Source organism: Folsomia candida, unplaced genomic scaffold (assembly GCF_002217175.1).
Source record: "Folsomia candida strain VU population unplaced genomic scaffold, ASM221717v1 Fcan01_Sc007, whole genome shotgun sequence".
In the NCBI taxonomy this organism is placed as follows: domain Eukaryota; kingdom Metazoa; phylum Arthropoda; class Collembola; order Entomobryomorpha; family Isotomidae; genus Folsomia; species Folsomia candida.
In genome coordinates this window covers 3,285,581-3,311,942 of record NW_019091199.1, presented here as the reverse complement: position 1 = coordinate 3,311,942, position 26,362 = coordinate 3,285,581, and the positions used below count along the sequence as shown (strand labels likewise).

The 26,362-nt window shown below is 38.1% G+C and overlaps 6 protein-coding genes across 9 annotated transcripts; 4 read left to right on the top strand and 2 right to left on the bottom strand.

The window, feature by feature from the left end:
• The first annotated feature begins 2,871 nt into the window (after window positions 1-2,871).
• Window positions 2,872-4,872, top strand: LOC110851934 (UDP-glucuronosyltransferase 2B20). The gene is made up of 4 exons (XM_022099879.2): window positions 2,872-3,862; window positions 3,962-4,187; window positions 4,259-4,478; window positions 4,559-4,872. The coding sequence occupies exons 1-4, from the start codon at window positions 3,029-3,031 to the stop codon at window positions 4,836-4,838; spliced, it is 1,560 nt and encodes a 519-aa protein (XP_021955571.1). The 5' UTR covers window positions 2,872-3,028; the 3' UTR covers window positions 4,839-4,872.
• A 399-nt stretch (window positions 4,873-5,271) lies between these two features.
• Window positions 5,272-6,712, bottom strand: LOC110851935 (DNA replication complex GINS protein PSF2). 3 transcript variants are annotated; one of them, XM_035853772.1, is made up of 4 exons: window positions 6,576-6,712; window positions 5,922-6,328; window positions 5,684-5,845; window positions 5,272-5,610 (listed from the first exon to the last, which is right to left on the bottom strand). In XM_035853772.1, exons 1-4 carry the CDS (start codon window positions 6,697-6,699, stop codon window positions 5,518-5,520), a joined length of 786 nt encoding a protein of 261 aa, XP_035709665.1. In that variant the 5' UTR covers window positions 6,700-6,712; the 3' UTR covers window positions 5,272-5,517. The 3 variants fall into 3 exon arrangements, with proteins under 3 accessions (XP_035709665.1, XP_021955572.1, XP_035709666.1); XM_022099880.2 differs by lacking the exon at window positions 6,576-6,712 and adding an exon at window positions 6,407-6,546; XM_035853773.1 differs by lacking the exon at window positions 6,576-6,712 and having other exon boundaries at window positions 5,922-6,485.
• A 274-nt stretch (window positions 6,713-6,986) lies between these two features.
• Window positions 6,987-8,434, top strand: LOC110852125 (putative uncharacterized protein DDB_G0286333). 2 transcript variants are annotated; one of them, XM_022100103.2, is made up of 2 exons: window positions 6,987-7,253; window positions 7,387-8,434. In XM_022100103.2, the coding sequence occupies exons 1-2, from the start codon at window positions 7,112-7,114 to the stop codon at window positions 8,346-8,348; spliced, it is 1,104 nt and encodes a 367-aa protein (XP_021955795.1). In that variant the 5' UTR covers window positions 6,987-7,111; the 3' UTR covers window positions 8,349-8,434. The 2 variants fall into 2 exon arrangements, with proteins under 2 accessions (XP_021955795.1, XP_021955796.1); XM_022100104.2 differs by having other exon boundaries at window positions 6,988-7,220.
• A 572-nt stretch (window positions 8,435-9,006) lies between these two features.
• Window positions 9,007-12,948, top strand: LOC110852150. The gene is made up of 6 exons (XM_022100137.2): window positions 9,007-9,430; window positions 9,521-9,748; window positions 9,827-10,907; window positions 10,989-12,121; window positions 12,198-12,444; window positions 12,524-12,948. The coding sequence occupies exons 1-4, from the start codon at window positions 9,134-9,136 to the stop codon at window positions 11,324-11,326; spliced, it is 1,944 nt and encodes a 647-aa protein (XP_021955829.2). The 5' UTR covers window positions 9,007-9,133; the 3' UTR covers window positions 11,327-12,121; window positions 12,198-12,444; window positions 12,524-12,948.
• A 4,187-nt stretch (window positions 12,949-17,135) lies between these two features.
• Window positions 17,136-18,101, top strand: LOC110852424. The gene is made up of 3 exons (XM_022100493.2): window positions 17,136-17,367; window positions 17,440-17,671; window positions 17,746-18,101. Exons 1-3 carry the CDS (start codon window positions 17,263-17,265, stop codon window positions 17,988-17,990), a joined length of 582 nt encoding a protein of 193 aa, XP_021956185.1. The 5' UTR covers window positions 17,136-17,262; the 3' UTR covers window positions 17,991-18,101.
• A 5,354-nt stretch (window positions 18,102-23,455) lies between these two features.
• Window positions 23,456-24,647, bottom strand: LOC118436301 (serine/arginine-rich splicing factor RSZ22-like). Its single transcript, XM_035854068.1, has 5 exons — window positions 24,572-24,647; window positions 24,125-24,467; window positions 23,887-24,046; window positions 23,764-23,821; window positions 23,456-23,682 (listed from the first exon to the last, which is right to left on the bottom strand). Exons 3-5 carry the CDS (start codon window positions 24,044-24,046, stop codon window positions 23,496-23,498), a joined length of 405 nt encoding a protein of 134 aa, XP_035709961.1. The 5' UTR covers window positions 24,125-24,467; window positions 24,572-24,647; the 3' UTR covers window positions 23,456-23,495.
• Window positions 24,648-26,362: the final 1,715 nt, after the last annotated feature.

The following is a 26,362-nucleotide window of genomic DNA, read 5'->3' as shown; positions in this document are numbered from 1 at the left end:
TACCTGCATCGTTCTATACAGGCGTCAAATTCATCATTATTTAATATATAACCAATTTCGCCCGCATATGGGTCCCTCGCTCACCGACCCCATACGCAATGCATAAATGGTATACGTAACAATTTCAAATCAAATTTATGTGAGTTTTCATAGGATAGGAATACAGACGGATTGACATGACGATTTCATAAGCCCTGACTCGAGTTAAAACGAGAGGAAACTGTTGTCATGTTTATTTGAGAGAACTATCGTTTGATTCTGTCCATTCCGCATATTATGTGTGCAGCATTATTACTATTACAGCATAGAATAATCCTAAGGATGCACTACAAAATACAACACATCATGTAAAATACGTTCCAAATTGACTCGACCAGACTATGTAAATTAAAATGGTCAATTCTCCATGAATCTAAATTATTAATTCAAAAATGACTATACGACAGCACTTTTCACACTTCAATCAGTCCTCTGTCTCTGGATCCACTAGTCATGTCAGGCATAATAGTTTGTCCAATCTGTTTAGAAAAATTTGGAGATGTGGAAAATAATTCTGAGCAAAATTTACTTCCACATCAAAACGATTGTTCATCACCAACAAATGGTCACCTTGATCTTGATTTAACCTCAAGTTGTAACCATTCGAATTCATCCTCTTCACGGGAAACTTGTTATACGTGCTCGGCTAGGAAGTCAATACCGGAAGTCGTAATCCAAGTGACGCAATGCGGACACCTTTTCCATTCATCATGTCTGCAAAATTGGATGGACGAGGGAAAATCAGAATGTCCAACATGTCGAAGATTTATACACACCCAAAAAATAACGACTATTTACCCCCAGTTTCTAAACCCTAGCGTGCCCGCAGATGCCGAGCTGCCACCAAATATTCAGAAACAGCTAAAAAGGATCATAAGTTATTCTCTTAAAGCAATTCAAGCCTCGATCTGCTCCCTGGAGGGTCACATAAGCAATGCCAGTCGTTCAGCTCACTCGTCGAAAGTCGAACCAGGCGTATCTGTATCTTCAGCGGACCGAATTGCTGAAATTTTGAAAAGAAAAAACAAACAGGAAACGAGTTTGGAGAAAGAAATCGTTGACTTGAAGGACTCAATTGCATCGGTGACTCATAAAATGAATGAGTACGGTGACAAAGTGGGTCGGTTGACTGGAGTTGCAAAGGATAAGAAAGAACATAAAGAATTGGTGGACACTTTGGCCAAGCTCAACCGACTTGTTTCTGAAGATCAGGCCCTCAGACACACTTTGAGAAAGAGGTTGGACCAACTCAAGCCGAAATACTGCTTATCCATGTTGAACGAAGAGTGTAACCAGCTCTCGTCAGTCCTGAATTCTGTCATGTCTCAAAATTATAAAATGCATCGCGAAATTCAGATTATTATTCAGGAGTTTGACCAAATTAAAAAGAACGTCTCGGTAGCACTAGAAAATTTTTTGTGTCTTTAAAACTATGAAAAATGTTATAAAAATTTGACTACTTAACATTATACTATGTGCGTAGAATGAATACGAAATGCTGTAAAATGAAGCAGAAGTAAATCATACATTCATAAATCTCAGAAATTACAAAGTTTTGAAATCTGATGCACTTTTGTTACATGTATGTTATTTACATGCATCTCTTGTCATTTACTAGAAATTTCAGCCAATGAAATCACATGGGCAAAATTCAAGGAATAGAATATATTATATATTCTATTCCTTGAATTTTAATAAATATGTCAACTAGTGGCCAGTAATAGTTTGTATATTTACTTATCATAAAGCTAAGCACATGTGCTGACATATCAAACAACAATCCGGGGAGTTCTCTTTAAAATTATAAGACATATGTTATAAGGCACGCATATTTAGAAGTAACTTTTTAGGGTGTGATAAAGTATGAGTCACGCTGTATAACCCTTCGTCATAGTGCAAATATTTAGGATATTTTTTTCTTGGCCACTATTTAGTTTGAATAAAATGTACATACACATCATGTCCTCAGTGGGCAATGGTCATGGTGAGTGCATAGGGTTAGTAGGGGTCAAATTCCTTGGTCCTATTGAGATACTCATCCCTTATGCAAGCAGTTCCTGAAGAAAGTAGAAACGTATAAAATGGATTTCATTATAGAGACAAAACGGATCGACCCATGAATAAAAATATATTTACAATGCTTGCCATACAAACGGGGAACATGGCATGCATGATTTTATGGTCAATGTGCATCCTGCTGTCCTGCATTAATCCACTTGATAACAATATTTTTCCAATTGTGGCCACTTTGATTTGAAGAATATGCATTCAATTCACCACCAAACTGCCAATTTCCACCCATGAATGGGAGCAGTTATTAAATGCATTTTGACAATGCAAACGTCCAAAATTTGCATTGTCACATGCCAACTGATGGACAGTTTGCATGGCATTATAAAGAACAATAAACCCGCACGTGTTGAAGATAAACATCATAATTTACCCTTTATGTATATAACCATACATTACGAGTGTTGTTTATGCAGTGGCCTCCTCGACAATATTGACTGCACATTTATCTAGGTGGATAAGATAGTGGTTCAGTCATTTATTTAATTTTTAGCAGAATATACATACCTACATACACGAGTATTTTTCCGTCAATATTTTTTCCTTCTCCACTTACGTACATATTTAGGTCCTCTGACACTTGTCTTGTTCAATTGTAAATTAAATTCCTCGTCCCAGTCACCAGCGTGAGGCTAAATAAGTACGTTACATATAAGCACGCCGTTGATCTTATTTTTAACACTTAATGTGTCACAAGCTATGATAATGTTTGCTTACATACTATATGAGGAAAATGTAGTATGAGGAAAATGATAGGTTGGTCCAGGTGCATGATTGTGGTAGCATATAAGTAGCAGTCTGATTTAGGAACTTACTGTCTCATTTGATCTTCTTCACTTCCACTATTCATATAAATACTCATTTGACCTGTAGTATTGCTAAGAATTGTTCAATCGTATTCCTACGCATCACTGCAAAAATGAAGTTGAGAATAGTGTTCGTTTTTGTGGTTCTGCTAATGGCGGAAACAAATTCTGAAAACATTTTATTTTATTGGGGGGTGAGCGGGTATAGCCACCGAATTTCTGTTTGGGGGCTCATTGACAAATTAGTTGAAAAGGGTCACAAGGTCACTTTCATCTCGCCATATGAAGCCAAAGTCCCTTACTTCCACCCCAACATCACGGACATTGTGCCCATGAACCTGGCCGAAGACGTCGGTCTAATCGGGCTCGATTTCATATCAATGCGATTGCAGAACGGCGTCCAAGCAATTGACGACCTTTGGTACGAGTATTACGACAGCGGAATTCGTGGCTGCAAGTCTCTAATGCAAAATGAGCAAGTGCTGAAGTGGATAAATGAGTCCTCCTATGACCTCGTCATTCTGGATGCTTTGTACAACGATTGTGGGTACGGATTGGTGCACAAGTTTCAAGCTCCCCACATTATGTACACACCCACCACGCACTTTCCCTGGTTTAAGGATGCGTACGGCTTTCCGGATGAGAATCTTCCAGAAATGGAGTTCCATTACCCCCTCGAGATGACCTTTGTGCAGAGCATTCGAAATCTCGTGTCTGGGCTGTACTGGCAATGGAAACGACACACCGAGCTATTTCCCATTCTTGAACCTTTGCTGAGGTCTGCCTTGAAAATTCCTGATCTTCCATCCCTCCACGAAATCGAAATGAACACAAGTCTCATTTTTACCAATACGCATCCAAGTGAAGAGTTCCCACGATCTTTGCCTCCAAATGTTGTTGAAATTGGTGGAATACATTGCAGCGATGATCGAAAACCATTACCTCAGGTCTACATTTACTAACTAACTTATGCATGTGGCACAATTTCATACAGTTTCAAATTTCTTGGATTTTAAATATTTATTTACATGCTGCATGCTTTTTAGGATTTAGAGGATTTCATAGCATCTGGCGACAACGGATTTATTCTTCTCAGTTTTGGGACTTATGCTGCAATTAATAATTTACCCATCCATTTGCAGCTTGTGTTCTTCAACGCAATGAAAGCTGTGCCCAAATATCAATTTCTTGTCAAGTACAATCAAGACCGTCCAGATTGGGCTCCGAAAAATGTGCACACTTTAAAATGGGTTCAACAGCAAGATTTGATTGGTAATCATTACATGAGATACCAATTAAGCATAAGTTGGGCTGTTTCATTAAAACCAATTACTTCATTTCAGCTCACCCCAAAATTCGAGCATTTATCGGACATGGAGGACTGCTAAGCACTCAAGAAGCAATCTTTCATGGAGTTCCGATGATTATAGTGCCGCTGTTTGCCGAGCAGGATTATCAAGCAGTACGCGCCAATGATAGGGAAACTGCAATTGCGCTCGAAATTGCTGAATTAACGGAGGAAAAATTACTGAAAGCTATTTTGGAAGTCACGAGTAATCCCAAGTAAGGAATTTCTTCTCTCATTGCAATGAATACATCATCGCAAACCAGTCAATATGAAATTTAAAATGTTGGATATTTAGGTACAAAACCAACACGATGAGATTGTCCAAGTTTTTCAGGGATCGTCAAAACCAACCTTTAGAGTCTGCAATTTGGTGGGTCGAATATGTAATGAGACACAAAGACATTTCGCATCTGCGGCCCGTTGGAATCACCAAAAGCTGGTATGAGAGAAGAATGCTACACATTTGGGGATTTCTGGCCGTCTCTCTGTTATGCTTTCTTGCAATAGCAATGTATTTTATTATATCTGTTTTGAAAATGATGACGAAAGTGATAACCAAATATAAGCAAGAATAAATTTTATACGCAATAATGCCGGTAGAAAAATATACATTCCGCTAGAAGAACATATGTAAGTCCGGTCTGCTTTTATTTCAAATCAAATGCAATGCACCTGGACCAAAGGGTTCGGTATTTATTAGGTTTGCAACAATAGCAGATTCATCAAGTAAGATTTTTGTGAGTCCATTTTTCCCGTAAATCAGCGCAAGTAAGACAGCGTAGTTTTCATATTAGAACTTTGTGTTCATTATTTGTCACACGCAATCCTAGAAACTTATCGAAGGCAACAACTAGATAAGATTCATGTCTCGTGTTCTAAGAGATTCTAATGTTCTAATTTACAATTTGCACATTTTTCTGGTTACGATTTGCATTGGTATTTATGCCAAGTCCAGAAAGTTGCAGTCAGTCCAATGTTGCACTTTGCTTGCAAAATTGTTGGATAAGGTTGGTGAGGTCATTATAATGTTTATTATTTTTAAGACACAAGTCTTCTGTAAGTCCTCCATCATTTAGCAATATTTTAACACAACCCCAACCCACCGACTCGATAATAATTTTTTATTAAAGGTATTTTCTACTCGATAATTACCTTAATATGTAATTATACGTACATATACGTTCTCACATGCAAGTAGTTTATTTTAGGTACATAGTTTTCTGAAAACAATCATAGATTTATGTGAACTTTATTCTATTGAGTCATCCTATCACTGTCTGGATACATACTGTCAGACTGTGACTGACTTTTGGAATTATTTAAATTAATGAGAGCTTCTTGAGAATTCTGCAAAATAAGTAAATAAAATACTATTAATTAGTTGACTTCAAAATTTTATCATTTATTTATTTAATAATACCTGTCGCATCCTGTGAATCTGCTCCAGTGCGTGAGGAAAAAACGGTCTGACATTCGCAATTTCCATCTGGGTAAGATTATTCACCTTAGCGAAGGAAGACCCCGTTTTGATGAAACTATCAATTGCAGTTCTTATCTTTGCAATTCTATTGTCCCAAATGTCCTATAAATTATTCAAAGTACTTTTTAACATATTTAATGTAATAAAGAAGCATTAATTAGCAATCATTCCTTCATACCTTGACTAATACCTGGACCCTGTCTGAATCTGGGATGTCCTGAGAACAAGACCTGCATATGACCACCGTAACTGCCATGTAATGCTCGTTGGGCATTTTAGTGAACAGTTCGTTGGTCTTTTCTTCCTTTTTGATTGCTTCCAACGCCTGGATGTTCATCCAGTCGGGTGGGACGAGGGTGCAGCGCTCTCGTCGTCGAAAGTCAAGGGCCACCCAGAGGGGGACTCGGACGGGAAGGCCGGCCCGAAAGGGTCCCAAGTTCCCTTCCATTAAACAAATAGTGTCCAATGTGAACTTTGGCACAATTTCGACAATTTCCTTTTCAGCGAGAAACTCCAACTCGGACGGGTTCATGTTGGCGTGAAGAAAAAGCAACAGCTTGACGTTACACTCCCAGATTTCGTACACTTCCCAATTATGCAAAACAGAAAAAAACAATCAGCGATGCCAATATTATTGAAGATTAATTGGAAAATTTATTTAACCGAAAGAAAACAAATCCCATCATGAAAATGAAATTATTGGCGGTGGTGGATTCCCTCCTTGGCTGGCATATTTATTCTACACTTTGTCTCAACGTTTCAACAACTCAACATGACTTTTTTAGCCGAGTCCTGACTTATGGAACCGTCATAGGAATAGGAAAGTACTTACCTGCACTTTTAAATTTTTTTGAACGGCAAGTTGATAATATTATTTGAGTCATATCGAAAAAAGAAAAGGTCTCCGACCCCCGCCTAAACTGCACACTGTAGGTTTTTACAATTTTTACTTTCATGACAGAGCTTGTCATCGACATGCGTATGTACGTCCAAATTCCATTCAAATCAGCTCCTTAATTTGCATTATATGTTATTAATAGTGAGCCCTTTGTCTAGTTAATTTGGGAATTCCAGTCAACTAATAGACCTTCACCTTTTCTTGGCTGTTTCTTCATGTTTGAGCCATTTCTCCATTTCGTTCCATGTATGGTTGGTTGGTAGTACCAACTTGGTACTATTTTATAAGGCATGATTTTAACATGTATGTGTATAAGTATAATCATATAATAGCTATAAATAAAAACATGACACAGTTTCTATCCACCCATTCTGAATTTCAGCAAAATGATTTTCCAAGTGCAGGATAAAGATTGACGTCGCATCATTCAGTTTCAAGTCGTTCCAACAATAGTAATTTTTATCACTCAGATGGATCATTTTCCGAAATTTTATAAGCTATTTAGAGTAGCATTATTTCTATCACTGTCGAGTTGGAGTACACCAATAATGGCACAACAGCAGCAACAATTTCCATTTGGTAATATTTTTGGTGGTTTTCCTTCATTTTTTGGTGAGCCTTTGCATAAAACTATATATTTATGTAATGTACACTCACTACGACACCAATGAACCTTATATGTAAAATTTATGAATTGTGTTATTTGTGTTCAATAATCGGATATCTATTTTTTACTTTTTGATAGGACAATCCTTCCCTAATCAGTATCAATCATTCGGAAATCAAAACCCATCTTCTTCGTCACCCACCCAGTTTGATACTTCCCAAAAGCCAAGCCCAAATCAGGTCCCCAACTATAATAATTTCCTTGGAGGATTCCCCTCTTCCTGGCCTTTTGGTCAAAATGGAAACGGGGCAAATGGTGGTGGCTTATCAAATAATCCATGGCAAGCCTTATTCCCAAATAGTCCATTTAATAACCAGAATCAAAATTCTTATGAAAATAATAATAACCAAAACAATCAAGTCTCAAAACCTTCCCAAGGTCAAAATGAAGGTCAAATGAATTCCCCCCAGCAGCAGCAGCAGCAGCAATACCAGGCTTACCCATTTGGTTTTCCATTTTCATTCTTTCCTCAATACGCTCGACCTCAAGCATCAAATGAACCAAATAAAGAATCCTCCTCTTCCTCTAACCCTACAAATAATAATAATAACGACTACATTTCAAGGCCAAACACAGGTCTGGAAGGCAGTAAAATTCGTCCCTCCGGCTCTTCTGGTGACCCTGTTGAGTTGGAAGTTGTTCATTCAAAACAAGATTCAAAACACCCTTCGTTAAATTGGCCGATACGACCACCACAGACACCACCAACTTTCGAAGATGGTCCAAGTCAGCAGACTGAGGATGTTGATGGAGGGTTTCGTCGACCATCATCCGGTGGTAATAATAATGGTCCTCGCCCTGTTGAACTGGAAGTTGTGCATTCGAAACAAGATTCGAAACACCCGTCCCTCATGACTTCCACGTTGTCTCCCCCACTTCTAGAAGAAGATCCGGAGAACAATTTTGATGGGTATTCCTTGGACCCCGAAGTTGTTGACGTCCGACTTACTGACAGTTTGAGCGAAAAATCCAAAAATCAAAACAGTAAGGAAGATGAAAAAAGCATTTCTTCTGATAATGATGCTTTGCTATTTCAATGAGCGCGTCCACCCCATCATGTTTTTTATTGTACTTGCGTGATTTAACTTTTTCTTTAATAAACTTCTGTCTTTTAATTATTTAAAAATTGTTTTACTTCTTTATTTCACAATATGGAAGACAATTTGTCTTAGACAAACATGCTATATGTTTGTTGCAAATTAATAAATATGTATCATAACAAAATCATATACGATCAGGTTTGAAATTATTTTTCCATGCAAGTTTGTATATGTAATCTGCAAAAATCAGAGCTGAGACAATTGATGACAGGGATGAGATAAATCCGCAAGATTAATCTGTCTAGCATATCAAATACCATAATCATCATAGATCTGCATGCCAATCGTATTTCATATTTTCAAATTAAAATCTTATTTTACTGGGGCAGGTGGGTAACAAGGATCTATTATATTTTATTCTTGCACTAATTGTAAGTAGGAGAGTATTTTACTGAACAGAATGGAACACGCGTAACCATAAGATAAATTTAGAATATTGGAAATTCGTTTCAAATTTCAATTAACTTTCAATTCCATCCAAATCAAAACTGAATGTGATCTCAAATTCCCAATATTCCCATAATCTCAAAATCTCAACTTCGTTAGCAGCAGAGGAGCACGTAGCACTATGCACTAGAACCACATCTAACAAACCGGGCTTTGCAAATATGCAGCACCACTGCTCCCATTTTGCAGTTGATCAAATTGCAAATAAACAAAAAGAGTAGCAGGCTACTAATTTAGTTTTCTTCTGGTATTGTTTTTTGAGAAATAAGTACATACAAATGAGAGGGAAAAGCAGCAGTAATAATAATGCAAATCAAAAGTTTGGCTGTTATACCGTAACCCAAAGATTAGCAGCCGCCGAAGCGGCCAAGAGGATTCGAGAGAGTGCAGAACCCCCAGAAGATGAGCTGGAGCTGGAGGGCGACTGGCAGTCCCCCAGTTCAGAATCTGACGAGACTTGGAGCCATAAACCGGTTAGTCAACAGTTGTCGAATGGTAGCAATCGACCTTCTTGGCTAGGACGAATTTCATCGATTTCGTCAATCAGAGGACTAGGAGATAGCTTGTTCGTTGAAGTAAGTGATACAACAACGCAAAACATACAAAGTAAGAAAAAACATGTGTGATACAAGTACCGTTTCGACTTTTTGTTTTGATAATTGCAGAAGAAGAGTGACACATCATCAAACAACGACATGGACGACAATTGCAGTCAAACGAGTAAGACGACTGGAATAACACCCACCAAGAGGAGTCGGGGTCGACCTGCCAATGTTAAAATGGAGAAGGAGAGTACTACAACTGCTAAGGATGGTAACACTATCGTCACGCCAATACCAGAACATATCAAAAATGCGATACAGCTAATGCTCAGTGTTCGACATGGATTCAAGGTAGATTTGTCTATGCTAAAAATTACGTACTGAGATATTGCCCGGCCTATGCTAACTAGTTATTTATATTTTCTACAGGGGCTTCAATGGGAATTGGTGGAATCAGAGTTTCACCATGTGTATCCAAATCTCGCGAGTTTTAAACCTTCGAATCATGGGTATAAAAGTTTCGAAGAACTGTTGAAATCACCAGAAATGAAGACCAGGTGTTACGCTGCTACTCCACGAGGAACTGTTAAAGGCCACGATTTGCATTCTCGTCAAGGACGATTAAAGTATGACCCCGAAGCTGGAGTCTTGACTATTGTAATGAGAAGAAATGATCCACAGGAGCAAGAAGAAGATTCGAAAACGAATGTTGAAACAAAGATCCAGCAAATAAACCAACAAAAGACTCCAGCTATACCAAATGAAAAACAGAACTCACCAAATAATACATCTTCACAACAGGTTACAGAGACTCGACCATCTTCACGAAATTCACTTCCACAAAAAAATTCTTTAGGAGATTCAATGTCAAATGTAGGCAAACCAAAAACGAAGGTTTGCAAGCCATCGGAAACTAAAACATTGCCTGACAACTCAACAATGCAACGCACACCGTATCCTAATCCTAAAGTCACACATGCATGTGTTAACAATAATGCATCAAGTGCTGCTAACAAGGATGCAGCTATTGTTATTTCAACACCAGAATCAGTTTCAAATACTTCTGAAACAACAATTGTGCCAACCCAAGTGACTGAAATTCAAACTGATGCCCAGAAAAAGGCAGTCGAAGATTTATTGAAGATTCCGGCGTTACAAAACATAGTTAATAATATTGTCTCACAAATCTGTCAAACTAATAATAATTCCTCGCAGCCTGTAAATGAACCTACTAGTAGCACAACAACCAATCCTGAAGGACAGTTTGCACCAAATGACGGGTTCGCACAATTTTACCGCCGTGAAGAACTACCCGACAATTGGACTCGTGTAAAGACATACGAAAATTCAACGGAGCCTAACGCGTCTGAACCTTATCGCAGAAATTATTATCATGAGAGAAGTTTTGATTCTTATGATCCGAGAGAGATATCTACAAATCCTTCGCGTCTTGATTCTAGCAGACGTGGGAGACCAGGACCTGAACGTCGAAGTCGGTTTAGTAGCCACTGCAAGTTTACCACACCAAAATTTGTGTTATCGAGTTGTTTTTAGTTTTTATCAATTCCTTCTTACTTTGTTTTACTTTCAGATTCTGCTTATTCTCCCATTATTCCAAATCCAACCCAACGGGGTCGAGGATATAGTCGTTATGGATATAGGCGAAAGAATTTCCTGCATGGAAGCAACCAAGACGAACATTACCGGTCGCCGTTGAAACATTCGCACCATCCATCTCCTGAGGAAACATTTCGACCTCAGAATCCGAGAGAGCAGAATTTGGCATATTCTGTTGCTGTTCTTCAGCAGGCTGGAGCGATGGCTGATCACACCATTAGCGAAATCGCATCATCTCTCTTCGGTATCAAATATGGCCGGTCAACACCCTCGACCCCAAATCAATCGGAAGAAACAAACGGTGTCATTTAATCAATTCTGTGAAAACAATGCAATTTCTCTCTTTAACAATGTAAATTTTAGTGAATATTTTCTATTTATCTGATGCATCCTTAACCAATGGCATATTATTACACAACGTTATATAAAATTGAAACTGTAATACATATATGTATGTCATATTTAACCAACTTGATTAGTTTTAGCTTATATCGCCTGTTACAGTGAACCAAACATAATGGTTAAATATGTAAAAGCTAAAACGTATGTTATGTTTTCAGGTAACCTATTGTTAATTATACGAGCTTAATTGTCTTGTTTAAGTTAATTTTGGGCTCTTCTTAACGTAGTTTCTATTAGTTGTGGGTTTCATAGATTTATTAGGTACAAAAATGCAAAATGCAGCATAATATTTAAGTAAAAATGTAAAACATTAGTGAGTAGAGGAAAAACCTGTGAATTAATTGCTTACAATGTAATTTTTGTTAATTGAGAATGTATGCTTAACATTGGATTGAAAATGGTAGCCAATTATATTTATAACCTGTAATAATATGTAATATCTACATACATATGTACGAGTAGCCCACATCGTTGGACATGTGGCATGTATCGAGCAGAATCGGTGAATCCGGGCGGTATTTATTCATTAAATCTTTAAGCAAAGACAGACTGGACAATTTAATTTTTATCTTTTTCTAATACCATTTCGGTAAATACTAAATGTGACGATTGAACGATAAGACTCTTGTTATGATCACTTCTAAAATTAAATAAAGGACAAGTATGCAAGGATTCAAACTACTAATTAAATTATAACGCATTGAGGTAAGAAGTTGTACAAATAAATTATAACTTGAAGAAATTTTTATTTTGTCACTCATGTATCAATTTTTTGCGACAGATTTTCATGGTTGCTAGATTGCTCTAAACCCATTGCATATTCATCTACGTGAATTTGAAGAACTAATTTTGGTACTCGCAAAAATGGCTTCAGAGTCCAGTTGGTTATCATGGGTCAAAATGGAAAACCAGGAGATGATGATCACCTTTCCCATTGATCGTCACATTCGGGCAGTCGGTTGGTCACTCGCCATGATCGCTTTCGGATTCCTCATTTTGGCCTTTGACACCAGACCCATTCCGCCCAGGTTAGTCCGGTCACATGCACAAAAAGCACTGCGAATGCTAGATATGAGGTGTCTTAAATTGACTTTGCTACTTTGCCAGACGACACAGCGCTCTTCCTCTGCGGGATCGTATCGTAGGAATGGAACAACGATACTTCCTCGTCGTTCTCAATGGAATTCTTATGTACGGAGCACTGGTCTATATTTTCCAAAACGGAGGTCGGAGTTAATCAATCATTACTGTCGGTTATTCTGATTCGTCAATTGCATTTGTTAAATTAGTTCATACTTTAAATACTACACTACGATATCAGTTGTTTAAGTGTTTAGGTGTATATGCATTTGTTAAGCTTTCAAATGAACATGGGTATCTTGTCAGTCTCATATACTTGTAGAGAGTTATTACTTATTTCTAAGCCCCATTTCTTTATATTGTTACTTAATATAAAACTACATATATTGTTACAATTTCTCTAAAGTACAAATGTGTCAAATAAACAACGGTGACATATACCATATCGAATATTTTAACGTATCAGCTCTTGTTGACTTTTCATATGGCGTTTACAAAAAGGTGGTTGTGGCTTGACAAGGAAACAATTATTATCTTTGGTATATTAAAAATCATTTTGTTTTATCGACACTGCAATGTCACCAAATACACGAACATGTTGACGCCAAAATGAAAGGAAATGCTTTTGATATGCATATTCGATAAGAACGATACACTTTTTCAGGCCACCCCACCTTTTTGTTAAAGTAATTATCCTTGACTTTTGTTTGCAATCCTCCTTCACACCACAATTATGTAAATGATGATATGTATGAATCTGACATTACATTTTCCTTCATACATACATATGCTGCTGGGGAAGTAAAATTATAATATTATAGAATGATTACAAATCTCGACTTTAGAGGGTCATTGAAGGAACCCGCAGACACAATTTCGCAAAATTAGACTTATTTAACTTATATGTACTTTGAGTGTTGTGCTTATTAAAATATTATTATGGCCCGTAAGAGGAAAAGTTGTGAATACGGTAGGCATTCTTATCACGTGTATTTATTTGCAATTTTTGTTGAAATAATTGGATTAGTATGGAAGAGTCACATTTATCATCCCCTAAATTGGCGACGTTAAAGTAAATATAAATGAAAAGTCTCCCGCAGTCAAACTAAACGCTTTCTGCTGCCATATTACTTGTGAAAGTACCCACATTTATCATTCGCATGAGATGTCATTCACAGTATGCTTCCCTTCAGTATTTCACTTGTTTGTCTCATTTTATTTTCATTTCGCCTCCGCCATAAGCTCATCCAGCTCAGGCCAGGGATTAATAATACCCTCAACAAATTCAGCACTTTGGGGTCATCAATCTTCATTTCGGACGAATTTTTAGCCCGAGTCAGTGCTTATCAATGTATGTAACCATCATGTCCGTCTGTTTTCGCGACAACTCTCTTCAAACTTATCCGATTGAATTGAAAGTTGGGACACATGTAGCATGGGTCAAATGAATGAAGCTACGTTGAAGATGAGCAAAATCAGCCCAGTCCCAGTGATTGACCGAGGAGGGTCATATTGGTCGTTGATGCATAATATTCGAAATAGTCGTAGAAGGGTGTGGCAAAATAGTTGTAATTGAAGTATAGAATCGGATAATGAAGTAAAACTATAAAAAAATTAGTGGATCTAATGGAGTGACCATCCCCGATAAGCAGAATTCGTTTATTTGAAAGCTGAAATTTGACACAGATCCAAAATGGCTTCTCCTAAAAGATTATGAACTTGCGTAAATGTGAACAAAATGCAACCAGAGGGACCCTGTTTACATGAAGGGTGACACATACTGATTACTAAAGCTTGCTATATTTATCTTGGTACGGACACTGAAAATCAGTTACGAGCAACAAGTACGAGGTTAGAATTTCAAAATGTTTGAGCGACCTAAACTGGTTCTGGTAGTCAAAAAATTGGGTGCCAAATAATAGGAAATATTTAACACACATTCGACCATCGCCACCACTGGGGTGGTAACAGTAAATTAGACAAATGACACAAACTTAGAAGCAGAATCTGTCCGACTCGGGCTAAATCAAGTCTACACTGTAGGTCTATATGAACATTGAATTCTAAGTATACTAGGCAGGCACATTTCAATTGTATCCTTTATTTGAATTGGTTTGCATTCTGCATTTCTTGCCTAACAAAGTTATTAATTAGTTAAATTTGTAATAAATGAGCTGGGAGAATACTTTTGTGCTAAAATCTATTGACAGTCAACCATTAACTTACAACTGACAGACTAGAGAAGCATGCATACATATAAACATTATATACGAATCGAGCATATCCACGAGATCAAAGATACTGTTCTCGCTTTGTCCCGTATCCGTCCATGAGTGACCAGGCCATTCGTTGCGATAACTTTATCAAGGTTATTACGGGTCACAAGTCACAACAATTCATTTGTCTCCCTTCGATTCTTCCCTTATTGCAAAGGGAACGGTAAAATCATTACTTCCACTGTTTCATTGAACTGAAATGCATGTACAGATTTATTTGCATATGTACGTATTAGCAACCTGGCATAATGGATTACGTGTTTTGCAGAATTAAATTTGTTCCAAAAGTCTTTCAAAACTGTATTTTTTTCAAAATTCGACATATATAATATATTACATATGAGAAATCCATTCTCCAGCCAACTTTGTGAAATACTCTACTTGCTCATGGCTTAGATACAAGGGAATTGCCCTCACTTTTCCCTATTAGTTTCTCCTGTTTAGCAACCAACCAGACACGTGCCTGGGTGTCATCCGAAAGCCAAAAAGTCACACTTTTTCTCGTTTATTTGATCCACTCAGACCCTAGAAGACCAACCAACCAACTATTTATTTACTACATTGTTGGAGGATCCTGCTGGTACAAATCAGTTAACTTCAGTCACTCTGCGACTCATCAATCCGTCCAGAATAATGGGGGCGAGTGAAATGAAATACACAAGACAATAGGAGTCGAGTTAATGTCCCCTGCACACAACCAGCCACACCAGCAACCAGGACCATAAAAGAACATTGCTTCACTTTATTAGGTAGAACATACATGCAGCAGAGTATTCCTATTAGGGGTTAGTTGTAGGTGTTGGCAGTCGTGAATGGATGAACCCACAGTGAAAGTAGGCACACGTCCACGTATTTACTTTCCCAGCAGTGAGTGGTCGGTTTCCAGTGAAGAAAAGAAGGGACGGCAGACAGGAAATGATTTATCAGTTTCACTTTGTTGGTCCGACTTTTGTCACTGCACTCCCTTTGCCTCCCGACCATCATGCCAACCACCGAGTTCGGAGAAGGTGAGCTGCGGTTGGGTTTATCTCCGATTTATCATCACCTCCACTGGAGCTGAATGACATTAACTGGATGGGGATGTGACTCGGAATAAAAAATCAGCGGTTGACCCATTGCATTTTTGTATCATTTACACGATTTGGTCCGATGTGTGTTGTACGGTGTGCGGCGTCGAGAAGTTATCTCGCTTTCCACCTCGGAGCACTAAATGGTCATCCCAAAATGCTCGTCCGAGGTCCTCCTTGCGTGCGGAGCCAGCCAAAATCTGATTTTTTACATGCTTCTAGTGTGTAATCACGATTCGCATGTCGTGTTTGTTCCAATAAAGGTTTCATGCTCTGGCACAAGGCACAACCCAGAATATGACACGCTTAACGTTTGTGGGGTCATATGAGAATGACTCAAAATTTATAGTTTTATATGTACATACAGCTTCTAAATAGTACCGATTCACCTTTCAACTTATCATAACTTATCATACCGACAATTTGGATAAGTACATACCTATGACATATGGCATGATAATGACAGCATCTAGATATTGCTACATCAAGCTACAGTAAAAAAATCTGTTCCGTGCGCAAAAAAATAATGTATATGTTAACTACATGAGCATTAAATACGACTCGACAGTTATCTAAAGAAAAGTGCTACGCGCAAAACTGATAAGGTCGCTTATATGCTCAAAAGCGGGAGACGAATGCAAAATGTGTTTAGTCCAATAAATTCATCTTCGCGACTTCCATGTGTATTGTGCCACGTCTTGCGCGATTGAATTCCTACCTAGAACCAAAATTAGAGTAATAGTAAGTAAGTAACATTTCATAACGTGTGTCGAGAATGGAGAATAAACTTTTCTTCTTGAAATTAGTAAAGGCACACGTATTTCGATTTGAATTGATCCATTTTCAACGGGAATAGCCAAAACATATCAGTTCCACCAACCACGGTTGAAAATATGTCTGGAAATTTGGTATCTAATAATTAACATTCTGGAATTTACATGCCCTCTTGAACGTTGGATTTTTCACTTTTAAGCTTTCTGATAAAAAACCGATCACTCATTCTAGAGAGATTGACGGCCAGAGGACTGCAGAAAAATGATTTCACGTGATAAGTGAGTATTTTTGAACATGCAAGTCATGATGTCGTAAGTGTGAAATTAGTAGGTTATTGGTTTTGCCTCATACTTATGTAAATATGTGTAACTCATTACCGATGGTTATAAATGTAATAAAATAAATAACACTGCATTATGAAACGCGTATGCAATGTAAGTGATCACAGTTTATTCCATGCACGTATTCCTCGTGATTCAAGAATGTCCTTATATAATGGCGAATCAGCTTCAGTTTGAATCTGGCATCATTAGCAAGTTGATAAGATAAAATTTTGATATAAAAACGCGCTCGAAAACCCACAAAGAATTATGCTCATATTCAAATCTTCCTTCTCATTTTCAAATTCCACAACCAAAACCAAATAAAAATGGTTTCCCACCTGGCGACACTTTTTGGGTGTGCCTTTCTCGCATGCTCCGCCCTCGCAGCTTGTCCAGTTTTCATTCCAGTGGGCAATTTAGATTTGGTCGAGGTGAGTAAATTATTCAATTATTTTCAAAATTGTGTGTATGCAAATACAAATTTTGAATTTGATTATTTTCAGTACTCAGGAGACTGGAAAATCCACGGACTGCTCCGCACGTTTGGGGGAAACCCTGGAATGAGATGTCTGCACGTCGAAATGGACAGTCTTGATTGGACGACAGAACCTGTCGACGTCCACGCCATCCTTCACGGCGAATATGTGGCCACGAATGTCACCTTTGAACAAGAACTTCCTGCCGAAGTGCCCCGGCTCATCGAACCTGGAAAATGGACAATTAACATCAATGGGAGTAAGTCCGATCTTTGCTTTGCTGTCCAAGCTGACTTGGTGGGTTAAGATTAAGATATTTTGCCCGTCTTGCAGCAAACTTTGAGCACACCATCCTTCACACCGACTACAACAATTCATTGGTCATTAGCTGCGCTCCCGTCACCGATTTTGATAACGCCCTCATTGTTCTCTTCAACACTCGGACATTTGAACCCATGAATCCGACCGTCATCGATCAGTACAAGTATCTCCTTCAGAATTACTACCAAATTGACGATGAGTTCTACTACCCAATTTTCCAAAGTGAGGAATTCTGTAAGGAGCACACGCATCCATAAAAAGTCTAAAAAAAGATCCCTTAAAATCTAAAAATTTTATTATTGGGAGCGAAATTATGACAATGTTGCCAATGAGCGTGCTAAAATTTGTAGTAAACCATAAAAATTATACGTTTTGTTTTGTTCATGTAAATACATTTGCATTTCATAATAAGTAATTGCCATTGGGCGATGAAACTTGATGCTCGTGTGTTCTGAACACGGCCGACGGCAGGGCAGGCAGGGCAATTATTTGCTAAATAATTGATTTTTGAGCAAGTGATGTGATCCTCCATCCCAGGAAAAAAATTGAATGTTTCAGTATTCATTAATCGTAAATGCAAACAGGTGTTCGTGGCTTTCTACCAGAGCAGAAAACCGAACAAAGTAATAAGGGTTCATGTATCCGTACGTGGAATCATGCAACCCTGCCGGAGAAGAATTAATTGTTGGTTAGTGTCAAATGTTGAATTTTAAATGTGCATGTCACACACCATCGCCACACCGGTGGCGAGACCAACCCATCCCCGATCTTGTCATTTACTCATTTGGACGGGCGAACGACGACGACGACGACGATGGGGAGAGAGCAAGACGAGCAGAAAAATGCATGTTATGCAAATACTGACATGACTGCGAAATAAAAATTGGCAGGCAACATTTGGTGAAGCAACATCTCCATTTGCTGCTCTGCATGGTTTTAATTGCTTTAATTAAAAGCAAGTTGATTGATTTCAAATCTATCAATTTTATTAATTACAGAGTTTTATAACATTTTGTGGCTTCGGTCCTTCCTTTTGGCGTGTTTATCAGTATGTTGCAGTTACTTGTATGTATTAGTACACGTATGAACAGTAGACGCCTGCTGGTAAATACAAATCGTTGGACCAATCATACCCATCCATGAATTTACTATTTATACAGAATCTGTGTTACGGATATTCCGAACCCAAATTGTTGATTTATGAACATTCGCCATTGCGACGAGAGAAAAAGTTTGTGGGCTTCTGATTCCCATATTCCCGAATCGAATCATGGTGATTGATCATAAATTTGAAATTCACCCGTAAAATTTGTAGCCATCTTTTCAATTTTTCACACGGGTCCTTTACCAGCCATGCACCATTTGGGCTACAAATGGAGGGTCGGGTGCGACGGGTCAAAATAGAAATAAAAATGCGGATCATGCCCTTCAATTGAATACCTTTAGAGATGCAAATGAGATGAGGAGAACTGGGATGGCGGATGGATGAACGAACGAACGGTTGACCGTGCTTAAGTTCAAGTTGGATTTGTAGAGCCCTTCAACCTGGTGAAGATTTTTCGACTCGAAATTCAAGAGCGGGGGACCCTCCATCCACATTAGTGGCCCCTTATAAATACATACAACATACGGATCTACTCGTCTGTGAGGACTCTTTAGCATCACTCTCCCCTTTTCTCCGATGAGATCAGATAATTCCCGTTTTGTTGGGACGATTACATATTGCTTGTTGTGCAGAATGTTTGATTCAATGTTTCCTTCCAACACAACACGTTAGTACAATGTACACATGTATCTATGATGTAGATATGCACATAGAATGTAGAAATGGGAGGAGGTTCTAACTGTACGCATTTACTTTTTAAAATATTAGCAGATTTTTTTGTTTTCAGATCAGAATTGCATACTTGTTCAAATTAAAATGGGTTTTCATCTATCTGTGATCCAATTCTGTACACAATAATGTTTTCTCTAAGTATGTCTGAAAAATTACACATTCTACTCTTTGATTCGCTAGTATTTTATAATTCCTCTACAAATATGTCAAAAATTCTGACACGGTGACGAGGTTGGCAGTGAGTCCCTGGTGACTGAGACATGTCTAGATTTATTTATTAAACTTACATACGTTATGGTTGGGGGACTTGAGTACAAAGGTTGAACAGAACTGAATGCACACGCCCATTCCACCACAATAAAGAGAGAGACTAGAGAAATGAAATAGAGTACAAAGCACCATCCATATTTTCCCCACGTATTCCAGCACCTATATATTGCACAACAAAAATATGTATGCGAGTGTATGTAGGGCTCAGCCAACAGATCACTTTCGGTTAGATTCGACACACGTGACACTTGATTATATCCTGCCAACAACACGGTTTTAAGGGTTTGACAGGAGTTTAGGACGAAACATGTATAGATGCCCAGCACCAAGGAATCAAAAGAACACATTTCATTCAGCTTAATCCAATCCAATCCCCCCTGACATCAAAATTGGCTTTGATTCCTTCCTGGGTGTACGTGGACTTGAGGGCCAATTTAATGTATGTAGTAGCATCATAATATTCCTCATACTCTGCGCTAAGGCAGCTGCAGTGTTACGAAATACACTTTCGTTCGAGTGAGTAGCATTTCTATAAAAGTGGGGAAGTTTCATAACGTGCACAGTTTTGACTGCAGATAATCTTGACGAGAACGAGAGATTACACTCCTTCAAAAAATACACATACTCAAATATTGAATTGGATGAAGGCTAGAACCAGATTATGTATCAGACGCCACGCTAATAATATGTGCACCTTTCACAATTGCACAGTCAAGCCTTGAAGGCGTGACTAACGCCAATCAAGGTCTACCCATTATTTTGCAAATATATAAATCAATCTATAGAGTGTCAAAATTATTGCTAAATGGACATTGTAATTTTGCAAAAAACATAAACTGTCAATATGTAATATGCTTTATCCTCGTTACCCATTCCTAGATACGAAACACTGTTTTGAACATCATCCATTCGAAATCACCTCACCTCAGCCTCTCCTCCTCCTGGAAAGAGAGAGAAACGACATGCTGCTGTTGCTGTTAATGCTAATTGATTACTTTTGGATGAAGGGGTTGAGTTGATGACGGAGGAAAGGTGTTTGCAGATGCAGTTGCTGTAAAGTCACCACGTTTAGAAAAACCTCCGAGATCTGTAAATAAGTAAGTCTGCGGCCAAACGTTGGAGGAGAGGCTGAAAGGAAGAGTGCCGGAAGGGATGTGTGGAATAAGTGGGTAAAAGCCAGAGGAGAAGATCGGCAGGCTGCATCCCGAATAATATTCGCCTCATATTAAAATTGATTGTCCAAGTCAACTCACTTGTGTCAGCCCAAATGGAGATAAATGATTGGGATGATTTTTCCTCGGGGCGGGTAGAATCTCTGTTTCATCATCATCATCATCACCAGCCGAAAGGCAGATGCGGTTTGAAATGATGCTTATCATGACGGCTATTTATGACCGATGGAGAAACGATGAGGTATTTTATGAAAGATGCAAAATTTCAGACCAACTCCTGCACATCACTTCCACTATTGAAGTGTTATCTCTTTGGTAAAAAATTCAATTATTATGAGACTGACCTTCTCAGCTATAAAAAAAAACAAATAAACTTTACTTCATTTATTTACAAAGAAAGACCGACTTGGCTGGGCAAGCAATAATGTCCTTCCACCACCACCATCAGCTTCCATCCTGGTAATAAAATTAAGTGAGATGAAGTGATGGCAAAGAAATTGTCTGTTTGATCATGTTCCCTGTTACGTGTGTATCCTTATCTTGCACTCTATTGTACGTACTTATGTAGATATGCTGCAAGTAAGTCGGGAGGTTCGTTCTACGCTGTCAGCACCGAAATCGGAAGTCCATTGTCTCGTTTCCTCCGGATCTTGCCTTGTTCTGTCAACAAGGGAATGAACACCACCACCGCGGACAGCCAGGCGCGCATATATTGTGCACACCCACCAGGAATCCGTATCTATTTTAACAAATTGCTGTCATATGCATGCTCAAATAAATTATTCTAATTTCGTGTCGCTCGTTGTCGCCACAATTTTATAAAAGCTTTAAAACCCACAAGTCTGGAAAAAGTTTGAAAATTCAACTGGCTAAAACATGCATTTTGAAAGTAATGGGTGACATAATTTTCGCCGCCACGACGGACTCGCTGCTGCTGTTTACACATAATCTGTCACTTTCACAATGGCGAACTGAACCAGTCGACTAAAGATGATATGCTTTTACAAAATCTCAGTCAGCGAAAGTAAAGAACAAATTGCATTCATCTTGGAAGAAAAGGAGCAGACATGAGAAAATTGGTTTTATTTGGTGGAATTGTGTAACAGTTAGGACAGGACAAATAAAGGCTCGAGTCCAATATTTCTAATTGTATTGTATAATGAAAAAGCGGAATGGGACAAGTTTCAAACTGCATCGTACTCATTCAAGGAATCAGTCCGGTCACAGCTCTTTTGTTGTAATTGAATCCAACCTTTTTGCCCTGTTGACAAATAGTAGACGAGGCTAATGGCACTGAGGGTATCGCATCGTCGGATGATATGACTCACGCCCAAGCCAACTAGAATAACACCCATCACTAATTTAAAGAATGAAACCCCCACGGCTATTCACACATTCGTCTTTTGTATCATTTGATTTGGGTTGGACTTTTGGGTCCTTCTTTGTCCACAACTTTTTCATTCCTGGCCACAGGATGCGATGATGGGTGCTCTGTAGTTGGTATGCTCAGTGACGAGGCTAAGCTTTCACCCAAAAAGTTTGGTATTTATTTGGAGGAATTGAGGTGAGACTTTTAAGAAATGAGGAATAAAGTACAGGAAGAGGAAGTAATGATCTTTGTTGGTAAATGCCCACAAGTTTGGGGTTGGCTTTGACTCGTACACCAACCAAGTGGGGAAGGATACCTGTCACGAATAAAAGTATTTTTTGTGCTCGCTTACTGTAGTACACAGCTAGACTAGTCTAGTTAGTAATAATGATAATCAATATCATAACCCATCGTGCCTGCCAACTTTATGACATGCAAATTAGAAATAAACTCTGTTTTAGTGTATGTAATTGAGTCCATGAGAAAAAACTGGAAAGCAACATCTGATTTTGAATATCTTACGGCCATTCATATAAACTACACACGGCTCCTTTAATGATCAGTATTTATGGGTTTTATGATTGGAAATCGGCTTCTGTGACACAAACTGAGGGTGAATTTGATGATTCTTTTGCCCTTGATGAACCAGAGTCATTCTAAAACACAATCAAATCCAAGAAGAAATCCGTAAATTCCACAAAAGGTGAAGAAAGGGTTGAAGGGATCGCGTGACAGGGAAGTTGGTCAAGCTCTCATTGCGTGGACGACGATGATGATATGTATCATGAGAGGAGAAAGAAGTGCTTTTGGAATGAAAACTGCCGAGCTGCCCTGCTCCTAGAAACGTGAAAGTGCGAGTGAGTGAGCGTACTTAATGAGGGTGGTAGCGATGAGCCCCGAAGGGGAGAACTCTTTACACAAACAAAATCGAACCTAAATGACACACACACATTTTTTTCTTATTTTAGGAAATGATTGGAAAAAATGCAAAAATGATAATATGGGGCGAAGCTCCACGCCAATTTTTTCTTATTTTTAACAATGATTGATTTATTTTATAGATAACAAACTCGGTAATCGAACAGATGAATTTAATATAAAAAAAAGTACGAAACTACATGTCAACATCATTAGTATGGGTGGGGGGAGGGGGCACAACGCATCCTGGCTTCCACCCTGGAAATGGTGGCTTGACAGCCTCAGCAGAAGTAGTAGAAGAAGAAGTCGAAGCGTTCTCTTCTTTTTTCTTAGAAAATTCTGCCTTCTTGGCAGCAGCCTCTTCTTCTGAGTATTTGCATTCCCTGTAAAAGAAGCAAATTAAATTAAACCGAAAAATTTAATTTATCATTAAGCATAGAATAATAAATATGAACTTCACTTACTTTCCTGGATGGCCTCTTTCCTTGCATCGCCAACATCTCTGTTTCTTCTTTTTCTTATCTATAAAAAGATTACAACATTGAAATCTTGTTAAGTCTTGAATTTTTTTTTCATTTAATACTTACCCTTGTTTCCACCAGGCTTCCCCCCACCGGCACTACCGCCACGCTTTCCACCGCCGGAACCACCGCCACGCTTTCCACCGGAACCACCAGGAACCGACAAAGTGAAGGCACTCCCAAATGGGAGTCCAGTCACAATCACTTTATGGTTAAACTTTCCCATCTACAAATTCAAAAATAAATAAAAACTTTGCTAACCTAGCTTTAATTTTAATACTTAATCAAATTATGCAATGCTTACCTTGACCTCAAGAAACAACGCCCACCAAGAACTGGGATTGAGGAGGGAGACGAAGGACCAACAACAACACACCAACAACAACAAAAATAGAATCCAAAGTAGGCTGCTCTGTGGGTGGAGAAGATTGCTTGTAAATTACTACAAAATAAACAAATGAATAAAAAATTATAACTTCAATGATATCTTTGCTAACCTAGCTTTAATTAGCAATTAGTCAATGAATTAAATGATAAAAGCTTGCCTTCACAAAAAAGCGCCCACAAGAAAGACAGAACGTCGACAAAACAAATAGAATCCAAAGTAGGCTGCTCTGTGGGTGGAGTGGAAGATTTCTTGTAAATTACTACAATTTAAAAATGAAGAAATAATTGTTAATAAATAAATAAGTTTGCTAACCTAGCTTTATTTCTATTAATCTACGAGTAAAAATAAAAAAAGACGGCTTACCTTGGACAACGTTTGATGAGGAGCTGATGGGGAGAGGAGTTGACGACGACCACGAGTATTTGGATGCTGATTTTCTGTTAAAAATGCACCAGTAATTATTATTATCAAGTATTTATGGCTTACAAGATATTTAATTGTTAATAAAATACAAATTACCAGAAATTATCTTCGGGAGGAGAGAAGAAACGTCCACCCTGCACGTGTTTTCAGAAGAAGTGAGTGAGCGAGCAGCAGTAGTGGTGGTGGCGGGCTCTGAGAATCGATCTCTTAGTAACGTTTTGCCACCACCACTACTGCTGCTCGCTCACTCACTTCTTCTGAAAACACGTGCAGGGTGGACGTTTCTTCTCTCCTCCCGAAGATAATTTCTGGTAATTTGTATTTTATTAACAATTAAATATCTTGTAAGCCATAAATACTTGATAATAATAATTACTGGTGCATTTTTAACAGAAAATCAGCATCCAAATACTCGTGGTCGTCGTCAACTCCTCTCCCCATCAGCTCCTCATCAAACGTTGTCCAAGGTAAGCCGTCTTTTTTTATTTTTACTCGTAGATTAATAGAAATAAAGCTAGGTTAGCAAGTAAATTTATTTATGGTTAATTCTTTCTTTGTTTTCAAATTGTAGAAATTTACAAAATATCTTCCCCTCCCTCCACAGAGCAGCATACTTAGGATTCTATTTGTTTCTTCGTCGTTCTGTCTTTTCGTGAAGGCAAGGTTTTATCAATTAATTCATTGATTAATTGCTAATTAAAGCTAGGTTAGCAAAGATATTGTCTAATTAATCATTCTTCACTCCTTTTTGTAGTAATTTACAATAAATCTTCCTCGCCCCTCCCACAGAGCAGCATACTTAGGATTCTATTTGTTTGTTGTCGTGTGTCGTCTCCTTTTTACCATTGGTGTTTCTTCGTGGACTAAAGTTTGTCCAATTTATTTAATTAAATTAAAATAAAGCCAGGTTAGCAAAGATGACTGAATTTGTTTTTATTATTTTAGACAATTGGTGCAATTAAGAAGAATCTTCTCCTCCCGCAGCGCAGAGCAGCGTACTTCGGATTCTATTAGTGGTGTCCTCGTCTTCCTTCACCACCAGATTTTATTTATTTTTGTATATATTTTTAGTTTTTAGTTTATATATTTGCACTTCTGAACTGCTTTGTGCGGTTTCAAATAAAAACTGCTTTGTGCGGTTTCAAATAAAAACTGCTTTGTGCGGTTAAGTAAAACTGCTTTGTGCGGTTTTAAATAATTTTAGAATGTCTAAAATTCTTAAATATCATTCTTGGAATGCTGATGGGATCACAGAAGAAAAAATTACAAAAATGATGACTCATTGGATAAAAGATGATGCTCAGTTGATTTTTATTCAGGAAAGTAAACTTCTGGCTACTGAAGAGCAGAAAATTGCTGATTTTGTAGAACAGCATTATGGATTTGATTCCATTTTCCATTCATCAATCCAGTGGAAATCAAATCCATTAAAATCGAGCTATGGAGTCTGTGTGTTTTATAAAAACGTCAAAGTCCGACATATGGTGCTGACGTCGTCAAATCCTAACCTGCTAGTAAATCCTGAACGGATTATGAAGGTGATGGTGGATTGTGATTTGTTGGATAAAGAGATATTGTTTTTCAATATCTATTTCCCAGCAAACAATTACAAGCGTAAAAGTAGACCAGCTGAACAACAAAAATGGTTGACTACAATTAAATTTTTGTGTAGAAAACATTCAGACGAGCATTGCATTTGGCTTGGAGATTTCAATATGCAAAAATTGAAAC

Bases quoted from the DNA above. Each gene is read 5' to 3' on its own strand.
- LOC110851934 (XM_022099879.2), top strand. From the start codon at position 3,029: ATGAAGTTGAGAATAGTGTTCGTTTTTGTGGTTCTGCTAATGGCGGAA. The intron at 3,863-3,961 runs GTCTACATTTAC...CATGCTTTTTAG, and splicing joins ATCGAAAACCATTACCTCAG to GATTTAGAGGATTTCATAGC. The intron at 4,479-4,558 runs GTAAGGAATTTC...TTGGATATTTAG, and splicing joins GAAGTCACGAGTAATCCCAA to GTACAAAACCAACACGATGA.
- LOC110852125 (XM_022100103.2), top strand. From the start codon at position 7,112: ATGGATCATTTTCCGAAATTTTATAAGCTATTTAGAGTAGCATTATTT. The intron at 7,254-7,386 runs GTGAGCCTTTGC...ACTTTTTGATAG, and splicing joins TGGTTTTCCTTCATTTTTTG to GACAATCCTTCCCTAATCAG.
- LOC118436301 (XM_035854068.1), bottom strand. From the start codon at position 24,046: ATGGGAAAGTTTAACCATAAAGTGATTGTGACTGGACTCCCATTTGGG. The intron at 23,822-23,886 runs GTAAGTATTAAA...ATCTTTTTATAG, and splicing joins GAAGCCTGGTGGAAACAAGG to ATAAGAAAAAGAAGAAACAG. The intron at 23,683-23,763 runs GTAAGTGAAGTT...CTTCTTTTACAG, and splicing joins GAAAGAGGCCATCCAGGAAA to GGAATGCAAATACTCAGAAG.
- LOC110852150 (XM_022100137.2), top strand. From the start codon at position 9,134: ATGAGAGGGAAAAGCAGCAGTAATAATAATGCAAATCAAAAGTTTGGC. The intron at 9,749-9,826 runs GTAGATTTGTCT...TATTTTCTACAG, and splicing joins GTGTTCGACATGGATTCAAG to GGGCTTCAATGGGAATTGGT. The intron at 10,908-10,988 runs GCAAGTTTACCA...TTTTACTTTCAG, and splicing joins AAGTCGGTTTAGTAGCCACT to ATTCTGCTTATTCTCCCATT.
- LOC110851935 (XM_035853772.1), bottom strand. From the start codon at position 6,699: ATGAAAGTAAAAATTGTAAAAACCTACAGTGTGCAGTTTAGGCGGGGG. The intron at 6,329-6,575 runs GTAAGTACTTTC...ATAATTGGGAAG, and splicing joins AAAAAAATTTAAAAGTGCAG to TGTACGAAATCTGGGAGTGT. The intron at 5,611-5,683 runs GTATTATTAAAT...CTTATTTTGCAG, and splicing joins AGATTCACAGGATGCGACAG to AATTCTCAAGAAGCTCTCAT.
- LOC110852424 (XM_022100493.2), top strand. From the start codon at position 17,263: ATGGTTTCCCACCTGGCGACACTTTTTGGGTGTGCCTTTCTCGCATGC. The intron at 17,368-17,439 runs GTGAGTAAATTA...GATTATTTTCAG, and splicing joins GCAATTTAGATTTGGTCGAG to TACTCAGGAGACTGGAAAAT. The intron at 17,672-17,745 runs GTAAGTCCGATC...CCCGTCTTGCAG, and splicing joins GACAATTAACATCAATGGGA to CAAACTTTGAGCACACCATC.